The sequence below is a fragment of the Crocuta crocuta genome, unplaced genomic scaffold (assembly GCF_008692635.1).
Source record: "Crocuta crocuta isolate KB4526 unplaced genomic scaffold, BGI_CrCroc_1.0 scaffold323, whole genome shotgun sequence".
Taxonomy (NCBI): Eukaryota; Metazoa; Chordata; class Mammalia; order Carnivora; family Hyaenidae; genus Crocuta; species Crocuta crocuta.
In genome coordinates this window covers 697,895-721,859 of record NW_027536465.1, presented here as the reverse complement: position 1 = coordinate 721,859, position 23,965 = coordinate 697,895, and the positions used below count along the sequence as shown (strand labels likewise).

General features: G+C 45.5%; 2 protein-coding genes across 8 annotated transcripts in view; one reads left to right on the top strand and one right to left on the bottom strand.

The window, feature by feature from the left end:
* The window catches only part of OR6Q1 (olfactory receptor family 6 subfamily Q member 1), a 73,609-nt gene extending 50,204 nt beyond the window's left edge, over positions 1–23,405 (bottom strand). For 5 of the 7 annotated variants that reach the window (XM_077748917.1, XM_077748920.1, XM_077748914.1 and 2 more), the window contains exon 1: positions 16,652–16,869. The gene's annotated coding sequence lies outside the window, so the exon portion shown is untranslated. Of the gene's footprint in view, positions 1–16,651; positions 16,870–23,134 lie in introns of those variants that run through there. The other 2 variants (XR_013331288.1, XM_077748916.1) reach the window with 2 other exon arrangements.
* On the top strand, positions 1,029–8,272 carry LOC144218887 (olfactory receptor 5G9-like). Its single transcript, XM_077748869.1, has one exon. The coding sequence runs from the start codon at positions 5,642–5,644 to the stop codon at positions 6,587–6,589; it is 948 nt and encodes a 315-aa protein (XP_077604995.1). The 5' UTR covers positions 1,029–5,641; the 3' UTR covers positions 6,590–8,272.
* Positions 23,406–23,965: the final 560 nt, after the last annotated feature.

Sequence of the window (23,965 nt, the reverse complement as noted above, 5' to 3'; positions counted from 1 at the left end):
GGTCGAAGCTGCAGGTGTGACAGGTGCTAAAGATCAGTGACCATAGCTTGTGAGCATCTGTCCCATCTGAGGGAGAGAAAAAGAAAAAGAGGCAAGGGAAAGCTAGGCAGGGCGCCCCTGTGTACGGCCACTTTTCTTCTCCCCGCAAAAGAAAACAGTGAAAAGTCCAGCAGGAAAGCCAAGCCACAGGTGAATGTGAATATCTTTTGTTGAGGGCCTCTGCGCTCTGAATTGGAAATCGCTTTAAGTTCGGTGCCTGTTGGTTGGTAACTGTAAAAGAGTGGCCACAATTAAAATGTCCCTCAGTGGGGAACTGCTCCAGTATTATACAACGTAACGTCATGCAGCCTTCGGTCCAGAAACATAGGCAGTCCTTAATTACTGTACCGGAAAGATTCCCAAAATAAGTTGTTGAATAAAACAGAGAAACAAGGTACAGAACAATATGTATAGTTGGTTACCATTTGTATCTTTTTAAAAAGAGGAGAAAATATAGGCTCATACATTGCTTATATAAGGGATGACTAACCATGGAAAGATACGGTTAAGACACTGGTAGTTTCTGAGGCAGAGAACTGAGTGCCTGGGGAATCAGAAGGAAGCAGGCAGAATGAGGACTTATTTTCAGTGTAGTCCTTTCTGACTTTGGTACAACTGCTATATATTTCCCACTCGAAAAGACAAAAAGTAAAATTGAAAGATAATCTCCCTGTTCTTTCTACACCTTCATCCACCCAAAAATTCAACGAAATTGACTCATTCAACAAACACTTTCAAGAACTGTCTTGATGAGGGGCGCCTGGGTGGCTCAGTCAGTTAAGCGTCTGACTTCGGCTCAGGTCATGATCTCACAGTTCGTGGGTTCGAGCCCCTCATCGGGCTCTGTGCTGACAACTCAGTCTGGAGCCTGCTTCACATTCTGTGTCTCCCTCTCTCTCCGACCATCCTCTGCTCACACTGTCTCTCTCTCTCTCTCTCTCAGAAATAAATAAAACATTAAAAAAAAAACTGTCTTGATGAGTCCCGAGTAGACTTGGTTCTTAGAACAGGGATCAGAATAGCATTGCCTTGTGTTTCCACTGTGCCAGTGTTCCAGGAGCATGGAAGCTACAAAAGGTGTACATTCAGAGTCTGGGGGCTCTGGGGGTCCCGATTCGCCTTGTGGGATTCAAGAGACCCAGCCACTCAGGGCAAGAGGTCTCTGCAGGTGGAAGAAGTTCTGTACACCTGAGTCACAATTGGATGGCTGAGTCTGAATCTGTGGTCCAGAACCGCAGATGGGAGAGCAATGACTTCCCCTAACAAGCCTGGCTGTAAGGACATCATGATGCACTTAGAACATGTTCTGTTCTCCTGAGTTTTTTCTGGTTTAAACATCTGATTTGGGTTGGCTGAATTACTGGCTTTTACTGTTCTGGTTACCCTAGTTGATCTCTTAATTTTCATTAAGTAATTTCTCCAGCTTATTTATTTCTCTAGTTATTTATTCTGTTTCCTCCGGCTATGACCCTTACCCAATGACTAGAGGATTCTGCCAAATGTTGTCCACATTGTCATTCAAGTTCAAATATCCGTTCATCCTTTTGTGACCATAAGCAGGTTACTCGGTTCTCAAATGAGATAAGGGAGTGCCTAGCCTATAGAATAGGACAGAGCAGAGGTTCAACAAATATTTGTTTGTTTGTTTTATTTTAGAGAGAGTGTGGGGGCACATGTGCGCATGCATGAGCGGGGGAGGGACAGAGAAAGAAAGAGAATCTCAATCAGGCTCCACACTCGGCATGGAGTATGAGGTGGAGCTCAATCTCATGACCCTGGGATCACGACCTGAACCAAAATCAAGAGTCAGATGCTCAACTGACTGAGCCACCCAGGTGCCCCACAAGTGACTTTTTGTGATGTCCAAATCCTTTGTGGATTATCTAAAGCCATTTGTTAATTGATTACAATATTTTTTTTAATGTTTTATTTATTTCTAGGAGAGAGAGAGAGAGACAGCGTGAGCAGGGGAGGGTCAGAGAGAGAGAGAGTCACAGACTGAAACAGGCTCCAGGCTCTGAGCTGGCAGTCAGCACAGAGCCCGACGCGGGGCCCGAACCCACAAACCGCGAGATCATGACCTAAGCAGAAGTCGGACACTTAACCAACTAAGCCACCCAGGCGCCCCTTGATTACAATATTTTAAGTTGTAAATTTAGAACTTAGTTTTCCTTAGGCCATTAAATGCAATTCTCAAATTTAATCAATTGAATTTTAGATCTAGTAATGTTTGTTAAAATTTAAAACAATCACACTTGATCCTTGGTTAATATTTCCTTAGCCTCTAAATTTAACAAATTCCCTCAATTAATTTAAGCACAGTTTACAATCAAATTCTCATAAACAATTCAAAGTCACATACACAAAAAATCTATAGAAGCAAATTCTCCTAAACATTTAAACACTATTTATAAATATGATTGGCGCACCTGGGTGGCTCAGTTGGTTAGGCCTCTGATTCTGCTCAGGTCGTGATTTCATGGTTCATGGGTTCGGGCTGCGTCGGCTCTGTGCTGACAGCTGGGAGCCTGGAGCCTACTTTGGATTCTCTGTCTCCCCTCTCTCTCCCCATTCCCTGCTTGTGCTCACTCTCTCTCTCTCTCTCTCTCTTTTTCTCTCTCTCTCTCTCTTTTTCTCTCTCTCTCTCTGAAAAATAAACATTTTTAAGTAATAAAAATAATAAAAATAAATACAATTAATTACATGCTCTTAAACTTTCTAAACCACAATCACAAATTTCATGCACCTGATTTCCCAAGCTCTTCAGAAGACTTCATAAGCGTTTAAACAACTCCTCAAAATTACTAAATCAAAACCTATACATTTAATAACTCAGATGTTCCTCTGCATTTTAACAGAATCAAAAATAAATTCAGCTTATTCATTTTTTAAAATTTATTTATTTTTGAGACAGAGACAGAGCAGGAAAGGGGCAGAGAGAGGGAGACACAGAATCTGAAACAGGCTCCAGGCTCTGAGCTTTCAGCACAGAGCCCAATGCGAGGATCAAAGCCATGAATCACAAGATTGTGACCTGAGCCGAAGTAGGGTGCTAGGGTAGAGAGAGAGAGGGACAGAGGATCTGAAGTGGGCTCTGTGCTGAGAGCAGAGAGCCTGATGTGGGGCTCGAACACACGAACCATTAAGATCTTGACCTGAGCCTAAGTTGGATGCTTAACCAACTGAGCTATCCAAGTGCCTTGAGGATACTCCTAACCAGTATAACCACCTCAAATCATATATTAATATGTATATATTCAAATGCATATTCAAGTTCATATTAAATATAATTGTTACAAAATATGTATCATCTTATAAAGAGATCTTACCATAATTATCAGTATAGGCTGCAAAGCATACACCCATCTGAAAAGAATCACCCTAAGGCCTCCACAGCTGGAATTAAAAAGTTATGATTGACAGAGATTTAAGATGAGGGCTATGATTCAGAGATTTGGGCCCAAACTGCAGGACTGGAAATCCAGCCCCGGGCATTCAGCCCACCTTGCATGGTAAATGGCTGAAAGGCATCCTATGGTCAGGTTCTGCTGCTGTGACTCTAAGGCACTAGAGGCACCAGTTTTCAGCGGCTCTGGGTTTCACAGGGCATCATCCTCCAATTGTTTCCATATAATCCTTCCCTAATTTTTACCACCTGATTTGGGCAAAGAGAATTCTGAACCGACCCATCTGTGCAGTATCTGTTCTCTTGGCAGCCTGATGTGCCTCGAAGAGACTCTATCTTCTTTACAGCTTCTCTACCCCCCACTCAATTGTTTACTGCGAGCCTACTATGTGTCAGTCGCTGGAGATACAGCAACAAACAAAACTGACAGACATGCCTGGCTCCGTGGTTCTTGCATCCAATTATCAAGACAGAGATCGGAGGCAGCAGCGAGAAGACAGGTGTAGGCTGCATATTAGAAGAGAAAAAGTCCTCTGCGGAGAAAAAGGAAACAGAGAAGAGAGACAGTGAGTGCTGGCGTAGGGCAGGGTTTCATTGTAAATAAGATGCTTAGGGAGGGCCTCACATGCAGGTGACATCTGAGCCTGAACTTAAAGGAAAGGAGGCAAGGAGCTCTGTGGCTACGTGGGGGGAGAGTGCTCGGAGGGGCAGGGACAGTGATGCAGACACCCTGAATCACACCTGCCGGTCCTAAGAAGGCCGAGGAGGCATGAGTCGCTGGAGGAGGATAAGCAAGAGAGAAGAGTGGAGCAGAGGACAGAGAAGTGCAAGGAAGGGACAGAGTCGTGGCCAGGCTCACAGAGCCATTGTGAGCAATCTGCATTTCCCTTGTGTGGTGACAGGCTTGCCCTGGCTTCTCCTCGGAATCGGGAAGCAGGACACCAGCTAAGAGCAGTGGCATTAATCCAAGCAAGCTGTGAGGGTGTCTTGCAAAGAATGAGTGGGAAGCTGGTACATATTTTGAAGGTAGAACCCATGTGATTTGCTGAGCGGTTCAATGAGGGGTGAAGAAAAAAAGTAGCCAAAAATGGTTTTGGCCAAAACAACTTAAAGGATCCTGTTGCCATTACCTGAATGAGAAAGATTTTCTCTAATTGAGAATTTATATTTATTCATGGACACCAGCACTTGATAGATACCAGGGCATAAATTACTGAGATATGAAGTCACTCTCCTGCTACTAGAAGTAAGAAAGTCCAGCAAGAGGGGCACCCGGTGGCTCACTCAGTTAAGCGTCTGACTTTGGCTCAGGTCATGATCTCACAGTTCATGAGTTTAAGCCCTGCGTTGGGCTCTGTGCTGACAGCTCAGAGCCTGGAGCCTGCTTTGGATTCTGTGTCTCCTTCTCTATCTGCCCCTCCCCTGCTCACATTCTGTGTCTCTCTATTAAAAATAAACATTAAAAAACTTTTTTAAAGAGTCAAAAGGAAAGATGAATAGAAATTTTATTTTTAATATTAAGGGGTGCCTGGGTGCCTCAGTCGGTTAAGCGTCCGACTTCGGCTCAGGTCATGATCTCACGGTTCATGGGTTTGAGCCCCGCGTCGGACTCTGTGCTGACAGCTCAGAGCCTGGAGCCTGTGTCAGATTCTGTGTCTCCCTCTCTCTCTGATGCCCCCTGCTCACACTGTCTCACTCTCTCTTAGAAATAAATAAAACATTTAAAAAATTTTAAAAATATATAGTGTCATGTCACGTAAAGGAGCATCTGAGAAAGTCAAGGGAGAGAGGAAGGGGACAGACCTCTAAGCTGGGTTTAGAGACACCAAAGGACATTCCAACAAGAAAATATAGAATGTGAACGGGCACAGACATTTGCAGGAACCCGGTGTGTTTGTAGAAGTAAGTTGTTCAGAGTTGCAAGCTGAGTGCAGGGTAGCATGGAGGCGTCACCGAGGACCTGTGGCAAACTGAAGAATGTAGACATTATCCTAAGGGGTACAGAGGACCTTCAGTACCTCGACGTGAGGGTGACATGATGGGACTGACGTGGAGTTTGGGGGCCAGTCTGCTACTCGGAGATGCACGCGGTTCTTCCGTGGCAGAAGATGTTAAAGGCTACCTCTTTGCTGAGAATGTTAACATTCTTGTTTCTCCTCCCTGCATCCATTGTCTTGTGGGTAACACACCAGTGGGATGGCATCCGGGCAGAATCACACCACAGTGACAAGATTTATCCTGCTGGGCCTCACAGACCAGGCTGACCAAAAACAACTCCTCTTTGCCATCTTCCTGATGATCTACGCTGTGACATTGGTGGGCAACCTGGGCATGATAGAGCTGATCCGTGCCAGCTCTGCCCTGCACACCCCCATGTACTTCCTCCTGAGCGTGCTCTCCTTCCTGGACATCTGCAATTCCTCCGTGTTCACGCCCAGGCTGCTGATCAGCTTCCTCACCACGGATCAGTCCATCTCGTTCGCAGGCTGTGTGGTCCAGATGGCCTTCATGATCCTCCATGGCACAGGCGAATGCCTGCTCTTGGCCATAATGGCCTATGACCGATTTGTGGCCATCTGCCACCCCCTCCTCTACCACACCATCGTGTCCAAGCGCTTGTGCATCCAGCTGGTAATGGTCACCTATGCTGTGGGGGTGTTCGTTTCAGCTCTGCAGACAGGGAATGCCTTCATCTTGCCCTACTGTGGTCCCAACATCATCGATCATTTCTTCTGTGACATCCCCCCCGTGCTCCAACTGGCCTGCGCAGACACCACGGTGGCCAACATCATCCTGCTTTGCCTTTCTGCTTTGGTCACTGTCCCCACAGTCTCAGCCATCTTGATCTCTTATGCCTTCATCCTGGTCACAATTTGTAGGATGAGGTCCCTGGAGGCCCAACGCAAAGCTTTCTCCACTTGTGCCTCCCACCTCACTGCCCTCTCCCTCTTCTATGGGTCTGTGTTCTTTGTATATGTCCAACCCAACCCTGAAAGTGCTTCATCCTATAACAAAACCCTTTCTGTGTTCTACACCATTATGATCCCCATGCTGAACCCCCTGGTCTACAGCTTAAGGAATAAAGATGTCAAGGCTGCCGTACAAATTAGAGTCCTTAACTTCAGCAGAAAAGGAATTTGTTAGAAAGGTGTCTGGTAGCTCATGAAGTAGAAGAGAAGCCTCATGAACCCAGCTGGGACAGGACTCAAGGATGGCCAGCACAGTGGAACCCTTACCACAAAAATGGTCTTGAAGGCTGCCGCTACAGGGCACATCGCCTTTGAGCATCGTCCACTGCGGTGGCCAGCGCTGCTGCCCCTGAGCATTTGGCACTGCTCAGCTGTGAGACAAAGCCACCTACACCAGCCACTGTGCCACCCTCTATAGCATCCAACCACATATAATGTCAGAGTGATCCTACACCTTTCCATCATTCCCTGAAGTTCAAGCCTTAGGCAGGAAATCCACCTAGTTGGCAACATCGCTGTTGTACATCCATCAATGCTACATTCAGCACGGATCTGTTTCATCCCCTGAAAGCCTGCATCTCCATTTGTTTATTTCTTAATTTTTAAAATGTTTATTTCTTTATTTTGAGAGAAATAGAGCAAGCGGGGGTGGGGAGCAGGCAGAGAAAGGGGGAGAGAGAGAATCCCAAGCAAGCTCCAAGCTGTCATCACAGAGCCTGAGGCAGGGCTCGATCTCACAGACTGTGAGGTATCAAGAGTCGGACACTTAATGAACTGAGCCCCAGCTGCCTCCCTACAGCCACACTTGTATCTTACAGACCCCTAGGACCTCCAATCAGTGGTCTCAGAAGTGAGAGTCAGATTCTATCTTCCACCTATCTTTGAGAGTTCTCAAATATAGAAAGGATCATTGAATGCCACAGCGACCTTTCCTAAAAGGTGATATTAGGGGTTGTTGCCCTTCTGAATATGTGATACTGGAGAAACAGTCTATGTGGTGTTTGTGTATCAGAAGGAGATCGTGATCATTTGACTTTGTGGGAAAGAATGGAACTCCTGCTCCAGAAATCTCCACTATAATTAGCCAGGAATCAGGATGTGCTCTACAGCAATAATGGGCCACTATTTCTATATAAATCAACAATTTAAACAAAATAAAGAGCTGAAAGGCCATAGAACTTTCTCCGATCAAAATCAAATTAACTTTCTGTCATTAGATGAAGTCTTCCTTATTGTAACAGAAATCAATCTTACTACTTTAAGAGGGGAAGAACGAGGTGAAATATGCTGTGAAACCCAGATGTCAACTGAGGCTTAACATCTTTTTGCAAGTGAAATACAATTAGCTTGAACTCCGTTGCATGTGTGGTAAAATCCCTGTATTTCTGCCTATCCATCTGGCGAATCTGAGGTAGCAGGGAATGGGGAGTAAACGATTTGTGTTTTTCCCAGTTAGCTTCAAATTCCAAAATCCGCTGATTTACTTTGGCTTATATGTCAGGCAGGGGGGAAAGCACGGGGCTAGAAATGTGGGTGGTATAAATGGGGAAGAGAGGGAAATAGCACCTGACTGTTGTAGATCCTGATGGGGCAGGGAAGGGGGAGATCTGAGCTGACTGGGATGAGCCAACACAGTGGGGCTTACATCCCAGAGGAAACCAAGAAGCAAGCGCATCTCTTCCAGACAAAACCTCTGTGTTCACCTGTCACTTCATCAATATCAAAGTGAAACAACATGTGTTTAGTAAACTGAACAGTGCATGGGTGAACCTGCTGTTCAATACTCAGTGATGGTACTGGCTTTGTCTACAGGTTTGGGGTCATTTTTCCTAACATACTGTAGTAGGGTTCTCCAGAGAAAAGGAACTAATAGGACATGGTAGATTACAGGATTGATAGATAGATAGATAGATAGATAGATAGACAAATGACAGATTGATTGATAAAGGGATGGTAGATTATATAGATAAAGAGATGATAGATAGATAGATAGATAGATAGATAGACGGATAGATAGATAGATAGATAGATAGATAATAGATAGATAAAGAGATTACAGGTAGATAAAGAGATAGATAGATGATACGTAGATAAGACAGATGATTGATAGATGATAGATAATAGATAGGATAGATAAGATAGGTGATGATGACGATGATAGATAGATAGATGATAGATAGATAGATAGATAGATAGATAGATAGATAGATAGATAGATAGATGAGGAGATTTATTATAGGAATTGGCTCATGCGATTATGGGCTGAGAGCCCACCAACTACCATCTGCAAGCACAGAACCATGAAAGCTGGTGGTGTAATTCTGTCTAAATCAAAAGGCCTGAAAACTGGGGGCTGATGGTGTCAGTCCTTATGGGAGTCCAAAAGCCCAAAACCATGCCCACTGATGTCTGAGGACAGGAGAAGAAGGATGTTCCAACTCAAGCAAAAAGGAAATTCACCCTCCCCTGCCTTTTTTGTTCTCTTCGAGCCCCTAATGGATTAGATGAGGCCCACCCACATTAGTGAGGGTGACCTTTAATCAGTCTAGGGATTCAAATGCTAGTCTTATCTGGAAATTCCACTCAGACACACCCAGAAACTGTGTTTTACCAGCTCGCTGGGCATCCCTTAGACTGGTCAAGGTGACACATAAGTGAGCAATCACATATACTGAAAGTACAGTAGGGGCAGGCCCGTCCCTACCACCATCACTACCCAACACTCTATCCCAGACTCACAAGTTTAGGGACTGTGATCTTTTCATATAAATAAACCATTTGCTTAGCAGAAAACTTTGCTTTGAATAATAATTTCCATTAGAGTCAAGGAGATAGAGAGGACCCAGGAACTGAGGCATGGAGATGTCAACTCCTTTTTCATTGCACAGTAAACTCACACTCTGCTCCTAATGTTATCAATTCCTGAGCACACTCACCCCATGGTCCTGAGCCACCCAGTCACAGACGACAAAGTAAACAGGCTTCCCAGAAATTTCTACAAGGAAGGGAGGGAAGACAAGGCAGAGGGGGGGAGAGCAGGAGCAGTGGAGGACTTGGCAAAGTCAGAGACCCGGCACCCAGCTCCTTCGGCCCCATGCTCAGTGCCCTGTTTGAATAGAGTCCGGCGCCTCTCTTCCCCTCTTCCTTCACCTGAAACCATGTGGAACCCAAAAGGAGTCACTGGAATGTTATTTGGAAATTAAGTCAAAGTGTTACCTGTCTCAAGAGCATTTGAATTACATTTTTATTTACACTATGTCTTAGGACCACCCAGAGCCCACTCATTACCTGTGATGTGGAACTTTCTATCGGGTGGCAGTGAAGCCAAAGTTCAGGTGGGAGGGCAGTTCCAGCCACAGGTGCTGAAAGGAAGGCCAGTTTGCAGTTCCGGCCAGGAAGCCATGGCACTGGGCCACAGCATACCACAGCCGGCAAGTACTGGATGTTGAATGAATGTTACTATTAGCAGGGTCTGGTTCCATCATCCAAGAAAACTTAGTTAGCCTTGCGGGGCCCCCACCTGCCCCAAATGGAGTAGAGACGCGATGGCCCAAGTCTGCCATTTACAAATGGAAAAGGGAGTAAGTCACTTTGAATCCCTTCAATGTCCATCTTGTTCCCAAGCATCTCAAACTCATCTAAACTAACCTTATAGGCCCTTGGGGAAGGACACTGTAACCAGGTGGGGAGGCAACCCCGGTTTGAGGATGTCTAGTGGAACATTCAAGCTCTCTGGTGCCGATGACCATCACTGGCCAAGTGGGATGTCTCTCTNGATAGATAGATAGATAGATAGATAGACAAATGACAGATTGATTGATAAAGGGATGGTAGATTATATAGATAAAGAGATGATAGATAGATAGATAGATAGATAGATAGACGGATAGATAGATAGATAGATAGATAGATAATAGATAGATAAAGAGATTACAGGTAGATAAAGAGATAGATAGATGATACGTAGATAAGACAGATGATTGATAGATGATAGATAATAGATAGGATAGATAAGATAGGTGATGATGACGATGATAGATAGATGATAGATAGATAGATAGATAGATAGATAGATAGATAGATAGATGAGGAGATTTATTATAGGAATTGGCTCATGCGATTATGGGCTGAGAGCCCACCAACTACCATCTGCAAGCACAGAACCATGAAAGCTGGTGGTGTAATTCTGTCTAAATCAAAAGGCCTGAAAACTGGGGGCTGATGGTGTCAGTCCTTATGGGAGTCCAAAAGCCCAAAACCATGCCCACTGATGTCTGAGGACAGGAGAAGAAGGATGTTCCAACTCAAGCAAAAAGGAAATTCACCCTCCCCTGCCTTTTTTGTTCTCTTCGAGCCCCTAATGGATTAGATGAGGCCCACCCACATTAGTGAGGGTGACCTTTAATCAGTCTAGGGATTCAAATGCTAGTCTTATCTGGAAATTCCACTCAGACACACCCAGAAACTGTGTTTTACCAGCTCGCTGGGCATCCCTTAGACTGGTCAAGGTGACACATAAGTGAGCAATCACATATACTGAAAGTACAGTAGGGGCAGGCCCGTCCCTACCACCATCACTACCCAACACTCTATCCCAGACTCACAAGTTTAGGGACTGTGATCTTTTCATATAAATAAACCATTTGCTTAGCAGAAAACTTTGCTTTGAATAATAATTTCCATTAGAGTCAAGGAGATAGAGAGGACCCAGGAACTGAGGCATGGAGATGTCAACTCCTTTTTCATTGCACAGTAAACTCACACTCTGCTCCTAATGTTATCAATTCCTGAGCACACTCACCCCATGGTCCTGAGCCACCCAGTCACAGACGACAAAGTAAACAGGCTTCCCAGAAATTTCTACAAGGAAGGGAGGGAAGACAAGGCAGAGGGGGGGAGAGCAGGAGCAGTGGAGGACTTGGCAAAGTCAGAGACCCGGCACCCAGCTCCTTCGGCCCCATGCTCAGTGCCCTGTTTGAATAGAGTCCGGCGCCTCTCTTCCCCTCTTCCTTCACCTGAAACCATGTGGAACCCAAAAGGAGTCACTGGAATGTTATTTGGAAATTAAGTCAAAGTGTTACCTGTCTCAAGAGCATTTGAATTACATTTTTATTTACACTATGTCTTAGGACCACCCAGAGCCCACTCATTACCTGTGATGTGGAACTTTCTATCGGGTGGCAGTGAAGCCAAAGTTCAGGTGGGAGGGCAGTTCCAGCCACAGGTGCTGAAAGGAAGGCCAGTTTGCAGTTCCGGCCAGGAAGCCATGGCACTGGGCCACAGCATACCACAGCCGGCAAGTACTGGATGTTGAATGAATGTTACTATTAGCAGGGTCTGGTTCCATCATCCAAGAAAACTTAGTTAGCCTTGCGGGGCCCCCACCTGCCCCAAATGGAGTAGAGACGCGATGGCCCAAGTCTGCCATTTACAAATGGAAAAGGGAGTAAGTCACTTTGAATCCCTTCAATGTCCATCTTGTTCCCAAGCATCTCAAACTCATCTAAACTAACCTTATAGGCCCTTGGGGAAGGACACTGTAACCAGGTGGGGAGGCAACCCCGGTTTGAGGATGTCTAGTGGAACATTCAAGCTCTCTGGTGCCGATGACCATCACTGGCCAAGTGGGATGTCTCTCTACCCATCACTTCCAGGGACAACCTGGTGCAGGATGGAAGAAGCCAGATGCAAGTGAGGAAGAGGTGCTTCTGGGAAGAAAGAATCCAAGACGGTCCAAGGATACTTCCAGCTGGGACTGGGCAAAGGTGACTAGTAGCAAAGAAGAGGCAGATGAGTAGACACCCTCCAGAAGATTCGTGGGTCCCACCCCTGGGCAGTTGCCCTGCGTTCTCCACAGGTCAGGAGACTGAACCCTGCCCAAGCCCCAACTCCAGAGTGTCATTGACCCAGTTTCATCCCCACCCTCTCCAGGACCTCAGAGAAACTGGCCACCAGCCCTGAGAAGCTGAGCTAGATGGGAAGCAAGCCTGGCTCATGGACAGTGTGTGGATAAGCTCTGTGAAGACAGATTTGCTCAAAGGAGGAGCACCAGTCCAACTCGGAGTCCCATTCTTCTCTAAGATGCTTGCAAAGCATGATGTTTGCGTAATTTGAGAGACTGAGGTCCTAAGGCCAGTCCTCCAGAGTTATTGCCAGCCAGAAAATTCCATGCCTTCAAATCTGTGACATGCTACCCAACGAACCATGAGTCTGAAGCGTGACCTCAGGGTTTGAACACTGTGGCTTCCTGTGGGTATTATTATTGTACTCAACAACACTGTTCTATTCACTTGTGCCTTTAAGCTCAAAGTTGCAATTTTTAATAAAAGAAACCCAATCGCTCAATTTACAAAGTACCATAAATAAGTGATGTGAGCAAGGCTGGCAAGCTCTCAAATTGTGCTCCAGCAGGAAGAAGGACCAGAGAAAAGATCTCTGGGCAGGATCTCATCTTGCTTCTTAGGGCTCCCATCCGACATTGTGCTCAGATCTTGTACCCAAATGTGGGTGTCTGCTATGGCACGGATGTCTCTACCATGGACCTCCCTGGGGAAGCCAACCCCCAGTGCCTCCTTCTGTCACTCTGTGTGGTGTAGCCATCACAATTCATGGTTACATCTAACTCACACATTAGCTAAAGGGTCTCAATCTATCCGCGACCAGAGGCCCTCGCTCATGATTGCCCATCTGCCATGGGACTAACAGTTTCCACAGATGTAGAAAAGGCAAAAGGATCCATTTCAGGGACACAGTCCAGCTGCTTCCCCCTTCTTTCCCACGGGTCAAGTTGTATCCACACATCAAGGAGCCTGAAGATACCTTCTTTCTAACAGGAAGCATGGTGGGAAGGATCTTGCCAGCATTTTCCTCCAAGCCACAATTTGTTAGCTTTAACTTCTCCAACCCAATATTTGCTTCATGGTAAACCCTGTGGTTTGTCCTTTATGTTTCTTCCTGGGGGCCCATCTTCTGTGCTCCATGAGCCTCAGACCCCGGAGTCCTACTGTGACTAAAACCCAGGAAAGTAATAAAGCTGTAGTAATATGGTACAGGGTTTCTGGGGCACATGTCACAAGTGTGTGTTGGCTTATTCCCAGGGCAAGCCTGAGGAAACTACTGAGGTACAACTAGCAGGCCACTCTGCCACTACAGAGGAACGGTGCTCACCTTAGGTATGATCTTCTGTGGGCCCACGAAGGATGGAAGCAGGGGGCCTCTTTGCCCTTTGCTCCCTGACTAGGTAGGACTCGAATATTAGCCAGAATTTCACTTGAAATCCTACTTTAATGATGGGTAACATTTATCAAACACCTGCTGTGTGCCAGGAATTTAATTTTTTTAAATGTATTTTCTTTTTGAGAGACAGAGAGATATTGAGCATGAGCAGGGGAAGGAGCAGAGAGAGAGGGAGAGAGAGAATCCCAAGCAGGATCCATGCTGTCAGCGCAGAGCCAGACACAGGGCTCGATCTCACAAACGGTGAGATCATGACCTAAGATGAAACCAAGAGTCAGACGTTCAACCAACTGAGCCACCAGGAATTTTATTTTCATCTCATAAATCCTCCCATCTACCCCTGTGAAGCGCAAACTACTATAGCCCCATTTTTAAAATAAAGAAACTGAGTCACAGGAGGGTGAAGTCACTTGTCTGAGATTACATAAATAACAACTGACAGAACCAGGCCTGAACTTGGACTCTGGAGTGCCAGGCTTGACCACTCTGTACATCACCTCCACCTTTTGAAAACATTTCATGGACCCCTATGATAATTGAATTTCTAAGGATGGCCACCATTAATTCCTTATTTCCCGGAGTGACATGTCACCTCTCTCATCAAGGTTGGGATAAAAATACAGACGCCTAGTTAAAATAAAATTTCAGGCACACCTGGGTGACTCAGTAGGTTAAGCATCCAACTTAGGCTCAGGTCACAATCTCACAGCTTGTGGGTTCAAGCCCCACATCAGGCTCTGTGCTGACAGCTCAGAGCTTGGAGCCTGCTTCCTATTGTGTCTCCCTCTCTCTCTCTGTCCCTTCCTCACTCATGTTCTGTCTCTCTCTCAAAAATAAACATACATTAAAATTTTTTAAATTATTTTTTAAATAAAATTTCAGATAGACAACAAATAATGTTTAGTATAAATACATCCCAATACTGCATAAGACACATGCATACTAAAAAGTACTCTATTTTGTTTATCTGAAATTCGAATGTAAATGGGTACCATGTATTTCATCTGGCAACCTCACTTGTGAGTTGCTCTGACCAATAACACAGGGCAGAAGTGATCATGTGCCAATTTCGAGCCGAGTTTTAAAAATCTTAAAGCCTTAAAGTTGGGGGGCACCTGGGTGGCTCAATCGGTTGGGTGTGTGACTCCGGCTCAGGTCATGATCTCACGGTTCATGGGTTTGAGCCCTGCTTTGGGCTCTCTGTTGTCAGTGTGGAGCCTGCTTCAGATCCTCTGTCTTCCTCTCTTTCTGCCCCTTCCCAGCTTGTGTTCTGTCTATCAAAAATGAATGAACATCAGAAAAAAGAAAGGAAGGAAGGAAGGAAGGAAGGAAGGAAGGAAGGAAGGAAGGAAGGAAGGAAGGAAGGAAGAAGACTGTTGTTGTCCACTTCTATCTTAGAAGCCCACCCTTGGGGCTCCTGGGTGGCTCAGTTGGTTAAGCGTCTGACTTCAGCTCAGGTCATGATCTCATGGTTCGTGGGTTCGGGCCCCACATCAGGCTCTGTGCTGACTGCCAGCTCAGAGCCTGGAGCCTATTTCAGATTCTGTATCTCCCTCTCTCTTTGACCCTCCCCTGCTCACACTGTCTTGCTCTCTCTGAGAAATAAATAAAACATTAAAAATTTTTTAAAGAAAAAAAAAAAAGAAGCCCACCCTAAGACCACCATGCTGGGAGGAAGCCTAGTTAGCCATGTGGAAAGGCCCTCTGGAAAAGCACTAAGCACCAAGTGTTGAGAAAGGCCTTGGCCTTCCAGACAGCCCAGCCACCAGCTGCATGCAGCTGCGTGAGTGATGTCATCTACACCATGTGGAGGCGAATGATGTGCCCCAAGCCCTACCCTAACTCCTAACCACAGAACTGTGAAAAATAACAAATGATTGTGGTTTCAAGATACTACATTTTAAGGCATCTTCTTATAGAGTAAAAGTAACTGGAGTAACCGCTAATGGATTGTCCTTGAATTATTTGGAATTTAGTCCCCAAACCCCGTGGGGTTCTCTGCAGTGGCTCCATTTGGTTTGACCTCTATGCCTGTGCAGTCTGGTCCCAGCCGGCTTTCATTTTCCTTGGGGAGGCCAAACATCCTTGGGCTTGGAGCATGGCATTTGGAGACAGCCAGACCAGGCACCAGATTCCTGCTCCTCCACACAAAGCTGTGTGACCTTGGTCTCTTTGTCTGAAAAATGACTATGTCAATATTAATTACCTCATAAGGTGGTTTGTGAGGATTAAAAGAGATTTAATGTCTATAAACTGCTTAGAACGATGTCAGGCCCTTAATAAGCATTCAGCACGTCTTAGCTGTTGTAATTAGTTGAGCTTACACTGAATAATTTCTCCAACCTGTGCTGTTCTGTTATTTTATCGCCCTTCTTATTTCTATGCCAGGGAGTTTAGTGAAGCCACATAACAAGGCTGGCGGGGTCCCTGGCAACAAACCACAGTCCTTCGCGAGCAGAGAAACACAGCAAGGGGTCAGGCCTACTCCCTTTTCCGCAGGCCTTAAGGCCACTGGGAAATCACAGGTCCCCACATACAGCCCAGACGAATCAGGTAACGAAGCTACCTCCTGGGCCCCCAGGTCACACTCCCAAATGTCCTTCTCTTTCCCCATGAACAACGCTGGGCCAGAAAAACGTAGACTCAAGACCCGCAAGAGCAGAAGTTAAGGGGTTCTAAAATCAGATAAGACCGATGTCTAAATCCGGTTTTACAGCATACAATCTGGCATAATTTGTAAACAAGAAAGTTGTGTGAAGATTAAATATTCAAATGACAAAAAAAAAACAAAACTAGCACAAGTGTGCTGTTGAGTAGATGCTCATTTGAAACACTGCCCCCCCACCCCAGCATTATCAATTCTGGGCATTAAAAAGGCACTGTCTGCTGTTATCAGTGATTGGTCATACAAAATGACAGCTTCATTTTGCTCTCCTGTGGCCCCAGCATCATTAGTAGCTACTTCTGTGACCTCTGGGCCCCTGTTCAACCACCAACTTACCTGTGCTGACATTGTCAAGGCCGGGCCGACATGTTCTTCCTTCATTCTGCTTGCCCTTCCTCCCCATTGTGGGCGTCCTAGTCACCTACTGAAGGAGGCAGTCAGTCCCTGAAGCCCAAAGCAAAACTCTTTCCATCTGTACCTTTCATCTGGCCATCTTCTTCCATGACGTTCACACATGCTCAGCCAGGCTCTTGTGACGGGCCAACCATGCGGTCCTGTGTCGGGGCAGAGCCAGGACATGTTATCAGATCCTGGAAAGCAGAGTGGTGACTCCAAACCAAAGATAAGCTACGGATCAAATGCCAGGAGAGGAAGATGAGATTTCAGAACGTGAGTCAAAATAAGAAAAGCAGCATCATGAGTCAAATCAGGGTCAGGCATGAAGTTAGACCAACAGGTGGTGCCTTGGGGTAAGACAAAGATTGAATTTCTTGTTCTTACACCCATTGGGAAGTCAAACCAACTTTGGGAGGAGCCAGACTCACAGTAAAGGGGTGTTCCCAGATGCCTCCAGAATTCTGCTTACACACAAAATTTGGAGTTTACAAGTTCAACAAGCCCCTCTCGTACCCTGGCACCTGACATTGACCTCTCTTCCACATCTCTATTCCCAAATAAGAGACAGTGACCAAAGACAGCACTCCAGAGGCTAATGGGAAGTGTACTCTTTTCCAGCACCTGTTTCCCTACCAGTTCCTGTTTGGTCATGAGATTTCCACTTCCAGGAACATCATGCAGACACAAGTACATTCATCCCTGGGACAATGTGGACATATCCCGCACAGACTGCTCACCACTGTTACCTGGCTGGCATCTCACCTCCCCAAAGGAACTGGAGGGTCTCAGGGGCCCTACAGGGGCCCAGCCTCATACTTCGTTTCATCCCCATGGAGCCTGGAACAGTGCTGGGTACTTAATCAGGGCATATGGAGTCATATATATTTCACTTCTCCCTCTTTGGGTTGTAGGCTTTGCGGCAGCAGATGATAAAAAGAATACCAGCTATTGTTACTCTATAAAGCCCAGGCCTAACAAAACACTACTGCTACCTGAGGAAGGCTTTTTCCTAACAATGATAATTAATAGCTAATATTTATTGAACATATATTATGTCCCAAGTACTCTGGGAAGCACACCGTACACAATATTTCATTTAACCCTCTTAGGAATTCTGTGAGTAGGTTATACCTATCTCACATATGAGGAAACTGAGAGTACACGATCTTTAAGGTCAAATACAGTTCATAATTGGTAGACCCAAGCCCAGCTGATTCCAAAACCTAGGCTCTACTCTAGTGACTAAAACGCCTTGAATTTTTGCAGGAAATTATGCAGCAAGCTTATTTCTACTGCTTCCAAAAATTCCAAGACGCTGCTCCCATATTTCCCACCAAAGCCCAGCTTCCTGCTAATCCTATAGAGTCTTGACTCCTATCAGGAGTTTCCAGTTTCTACTGAACACCTGACAAGCAACTTGGAACAGGAAAACAGAAATGGGATAAAAAAAGGGGGAACAAATTAGGGCATGAAAGGACCCTTGGTACCCCTGCCTTGGCCCCAGCCTCCTTGCCACAAAAGAAAGCCCCAACACCCTGAGCCAGTTACATCTCTGTCAAGTCCTTCCCACCTCCATGATAATGCCAGAGCAGAGTTTTCTCCATGAGTCATAGCAAAGAATGAAGGCACTTTTTCTTACATGGCCAGTCCAGGCTGGTTTCAAGAGTGAAACCACAAGCAGTGATTTATTGATTGATTAAAAAAAAAAAATGGGGCTTAGAGAAGGAGAGATTTTGCTTAAAGTAGCTAACTTTGGCGTCTCTCCCCCAAATCAGAGAAGGGTCTGTTGTCCCAGAACCTCAGTTATTCCTTGTGCAAAAGGAGGTATTAAGAAAATGTGATCTGTGTAAGGTGTCTTCCGATCCCAACATTCACATGAAATCTGAACCCTCTTGGCAGCACCAATGAACCTATTTACTCATAAAAGATATACTGACGAGATAACCTCCACAAGGCATTGTAACTCTACTTTCTTCCCAATTATCAGGTAGTCAAAACAGGAAGCAAAAGGGCCTCAAAAAAGAAAAGAAGTGAAGGGGAGGGGAGGGGAGAGGAGGGAAGAGGAGAGGAGAAACAAGAGCAAAATTCTCTCAAGTACAGTAATCCTGGGCAAAGAATTAATAGATTGTCAACTGATAACTCTTCAAAAGACCACCAGAAAGCCTTTGCTCAACCAAAGCTAAGTTTATTAGACCTAAGAGCACATAGAATCTTAGTGTCTCAAAAGGAGGAAATCAATGGAAGATATTTAGAGTTTGGGGGTCTGGACCCAAGTGGTTTAAGGTAGGTTTTTTTTTTTTAAATGTTTTATGTTATTGTTTTTTTTATTAAAAAATTTTTACTGTTTTATTTATTTTTGAGAGGAGAGAGCAAGTAAACGGGGGAGAGGAGGGACACAGAATCTGAAGCAGGCTCCAAGCTCTGAGCTGTCAGCACAGAAGCCAACATGGGGCTTGAAGCCACAGACCATGAGATCATGACCTGAGCCAAAGTCAAGACGCTTAACCAACTGAACCACCCAGGTGCCCCATTTATGTAATTGTTTCTAAACTAATCCTTACACTCAACATGGGGCTGGAACTCACAGCCTCAAGATCAAGAGTTGGCATGATTTTAACTGAGCCAGGCAGGCACTTTTAAGTGGATCTTTCAAATCAGGAAGCACATCAGGACTGGGTGAAGTTTGTAACATTATAGTTTAGGGTTGGCAGGTACAGGGAAGGGAGGGCCTGAAAGCGAACCTCGAGAAGTAAGATTTATTGAGGAGAAGATTGTTTCCCCAGGGTGAGCAGACAATGGCTCTAATAGGACAGCTATTTGCCTGGAGGAGCAAGCGATTTGTTTATATAAATTGGCTTGCGGGAATTTCATGAAGCAAGCAGTGAAGTTATTTCTTTGTTTATGGTCCTATCTTCAGGGCTGAATTTCCTGGAACAATCAGTTATGTCATGTCGCTGTAGGAAGTCAGTGCTCTCGGTCCTGATAGTTAAGCCACGTAGGTACAGAGGATCTCCATTCCCAAGTTCAATTTATTATTTCATTTATTTATTTACTTACTTATTTTTAATGTTTATTTATTTTTGAGAAAGAGCACAAGCAGGGGAGGGGCCGAGAGAGAGGGAGAGAGAGAGAGAGAATCCTGAGCAGGCTCTGCACTCAGTGCATGGAGCATGATTCAAGGCTCAGTCTCACAACAGCAAGATCATGACCTGAGCCAAAATCAAGAGTCAGTCATTTAACCAACTGAGCCACCCAGGCGCCTCTCAATTTATTATTTTAAAACACCACTATGGGGGGTGACTGGATGGCTGGTTGAGCATTCAACTTTGGCTCAGGTCATAATCTCACAATTCGTGAGTTCAAGCCCCACACTGGGCTCTGTGCTGACAGCTCAGAGCCTGGAGCCTGCTTCAGATTCTGCGTCTCCTTTCTCTGCCTCTCCCCCACTCATGCTCTGTCTCTCTCTCTCTCAAAAGTAAATAAACATTAAAATTTTTTTAAAAATCAATCACCACTCTGGGACACTCTTCCATTCCCCTAGAAACAGAATTTCATCTCGCTTCACCTACCAATGATATTATGACTGGATGACATAATGTTAAATGTTTCTCCCACCCCACCCCACCGAGTGAGCAGGGACAGTCAATAGGGAGATCATTTCAGCTGAAAAAGAGCTCACTGCCATGTGTACATAGCCTATCTGATGGTTAATGAATAATCAGCACTCATCCGAAAATATCCAGGTCACCCAGTGGGCCCGGGAACAGCAGTACATTATGAGTACATTACTAAGACATTGTTGGGTAATTTTAGGAAATATTTTTTATTCCGAAAGACCAGGTCTCCAGCCCAAGTTCACTGGCTGTGTGTAACTTTTAGCAAGCACTGCCACCCCCCAGACCATTTTTCCCACTCTCAGACATGTTGGGCTGGATGTTTCCCGGGAGTCCTTTGAACTCTGGCTTTCTGGTTCTTTGACTTGGTCCTGCTAATGTATTTCCAACCTTGATCAAAAAAGATGCAAAGACAGTGAAGGACATCCTTTATGCCTGCTTCCATATTCTTTATATAGTTTTTCCTGCCGGGATAGTCAAGAACATACCGTGTCAGTCCATGGACTTGCATTAGTCAGAATAAAACTTTTTGGGGCACCTGGGTGGCTTTAGCCCGTTAAGCATCCGACTCTGATTTTGGTTAGGCATCCGACTCTGATTTTGGCTTAGGTTGCGATCTCACGGTTCATGGGTTCAAGTCTCACATCAGGCTGCGGGCTAATATCGTGAAGCCTGCTTCGGATTCTCTCCCTCTGTCTCTGCCGCTCCGCCTCTCTCTCTCTCTCTCTCAAAAATAAACTTAAAAAAAAAAAAAACAGAGAAGAACTTAGCCCAGTGCCATACACAAGGAAGCACAAAGAGCTCATAGCACAGAATTGTCCTTCCCATTTACCATCAAGTAATAAGAATGCGCAGCCCTTTGGCTCTGCATCTCGCCACTTCCTGGAGGGTCCAGCCAGCTGACATAACATCGATACTTCAGTCCTGAGTGAGATTTTCGTGAAAACTTCACTGGGTAGTGTGCCTGAGGAGAGAGAAAGGGGTTACCCCCAACCTACAGGCTTATCGACTGTTTGTACTTGCTTACTAACGAGTATGTTGGTTTGACAGAACTCATAAATTTGGTAGAATTTAGTCCGGGACTTTCTTTCATTACAACCTATCGCCTGTCAATCAGGTTCGCAAGAGTAGAATCACACAGAACCTGCCACTAACGGCTAGAACCCTCTCATGTTATAAAAAAAATAATAATTTGCTTGTATTAATTATATTATCTCGTATTATAAAAATAAAATAAAGTCAGGGGGATGTAATGTACAGCATGGTGACTATAGTTAGCAATACCGGAGATTATTAAAAGATCTTAAAAGTTCTCCACACAAGACAAAACAATTGCTGCTCTGAATGTGATGGTTGTTGACTAGGCTCACTGTGGCGATCATTTCACAATAGAGACAAATGTCAAATCATTATGTTGGACACCTGAAACTAACAAAGTGTTATGTATCCATTATATCTAAATTTTATTTTATTATATTTTATTATTGAGAGAAAGCACACATGAGCAGGGAAGGGGCAGATTTGGGGGGAACAGAGGATCCAAAGTGGGTTCTGTGCTGACAGCAGAGAGCCAGATGCAGGGCTCAAACTCACAAACCCCACCTAGGTGCCCCTAAATTTTATTTTTTTAATGTTTTTATTTATTTCTAAGAGAGAGAGAGCGCGTGAGCAAGGGAGGGTCAGAGAGAGAGGGAGACACAGACTCTGAAACAGGCTCCAGGCTCTAAGCTGGCTGTCAGCACAGAGCCCAATGCGGGGCTCGAACCCACAAACTGTGAGATCATGACCTGAGCCCAAGTCGGACGCTTAACCGACTGAGCCACCCAGGCAACCCTAAATTTTAAAAATTAATAAAAGTCAAAGCTTTTATTTATACTGGGCTTGGTGGCTCAGTCAGTGAAGCAGCCAGCTTCAGTCCAGGTCATCATCTTGAAGGTCATGGGATTGAGCCCCACTTTGGATTTTCTGTCTCTCTGCCCCTCCCCCACTCATGCTCGTTCTCTATTGCTGGCTCTCTCAAAAAAAATAAACATTTTTAAAAAATTAATGAAAGTCTAAAACAGTAAAAAAAAAAAAATATGTTTCCTCAGGTCAAATAGGTAGATGCGGGTTCAGTAAGTGTGAAGACGTCACTCTCTGCAGGAGGCAGGAATGCGCCCTACCTGAGAGCCGAAGATGACCTGAGTTAGGGTAGATGAGATAGAGCTGGGGCCATAGCCAAGGAGAGAAGTTTGCCATTGAAGAAGACATCAGGCAGCAAAGGCTGCCGTATTAACAAGTAATACCCAAATCTCACAAGTTTATTTTATTTCTCACTCACGTTCGCCTTTGTCATGAGTCCATGATGAGTCTGCTCCTTCTCCCTCCCAGACTCAGGCTGAGGTAAGAGAAGTCCCTACGTTGTGCACATAGCTGGTGTCCCGGCAGAAGGAAGAGGGGGAAAGTGGGAGACTGTAGGGGGCTCCAGAGCCTTCCACGCTCAGAAGGGTCACAAATTGCTCCCACTCATGCTCCAGGGCCAAACCCAACCATGTGACGGAGCTATGTCTAAAGGATGAAGATACTGGAGCTGCAGGAAGCAGCCCTGACTCCTGGGCACCATAGCGACATCCACCACAGAGGGCCGGGCCGAAGGCAGTGGCACGTTCACAGGCAGAGGCCTGGCCCACTGAAGGGGACACTTGCCAGGGAGATGCGTCCCATGGCCAGGGCAGGTTGGGTGCCCTGGGGAAGGCCGGGGGTAGAGCACTGTCTCACTTCCATAGGGAGACTGAGCAGACCTCCCCCAAGGGAACAGACCCCTTCTTACCTCCAGGAAATGTGGGCAATCCAGTCCCTCATCTGCTGAGACTCTTAGATCAGAGTCTAGGGACCAATCTTCTTTTACCCAAACAAGTCATTTGCCTAACAAAGCCCTTTGCTCTGTGTGGTGACTTCCCCTGGGGCTGCGGAACCCCAAGGTGCCAGGCTCCCCAAGGTGTCAGCCAGTGTCTTCCTTCGTGGCAGAAGAAAAATAGGCTCTCTACACCCTGTGCTCACTGAACTTGGCCTCCAGCCGCCATACCTGGGGACGTCTGTCAGAGTCCTTCATAACAGGGAGAAGCAGGAAATACCTTACTGTTAACGAAGGGGGACAGTTACGTAAACGGCAACACACAAACGCAACAAAATAGACGCAGCCATCAAATATGACGATGTAGCTCTTCCTTATTTCTTGATACGGGAAAATGTCCGTGGCATCATGCCAAGAGAGGAAGTGCGTGGCAGAATGGCTTGTGCAGGGCGGACATTTACAGTCACGAGTGCATTTAGAGATTTATGATAAGAATGTCCACCGGTTCCCATTTTCTGTGGTGGCGGCGGGACCTCAAATCCCTCTCTTTCTCAGATTTTACTTTCTTATTAATTCTTTACCGCATTGCTTAAATTTTTTACACATAGCATGGATTTTTACAAAGACAATTAAGCTGTTTTTGTGAAGGGGGAAGCATTAAGGGGTCTTTTGAGGCAGAGAGATGCATTGTCAATATTGTTGGGTGAATAAAGCACTTATAGCACGTTCCCATTCTGGTGAGCATATAGTAGATACGTATGTATACGAGAAGATAGTATATACATACATACAGCCCAGCAAGGGCGG

What these genes read in the sequence shown, in the direction of transcription:
- LOC144218887 (XM_077748869.1), top strand. Translation starts at nt 5,642, where the DNA reads ATGGCATCCGGGCAGAATCACACCACAGTGACAAGATTTATCCTGCTG.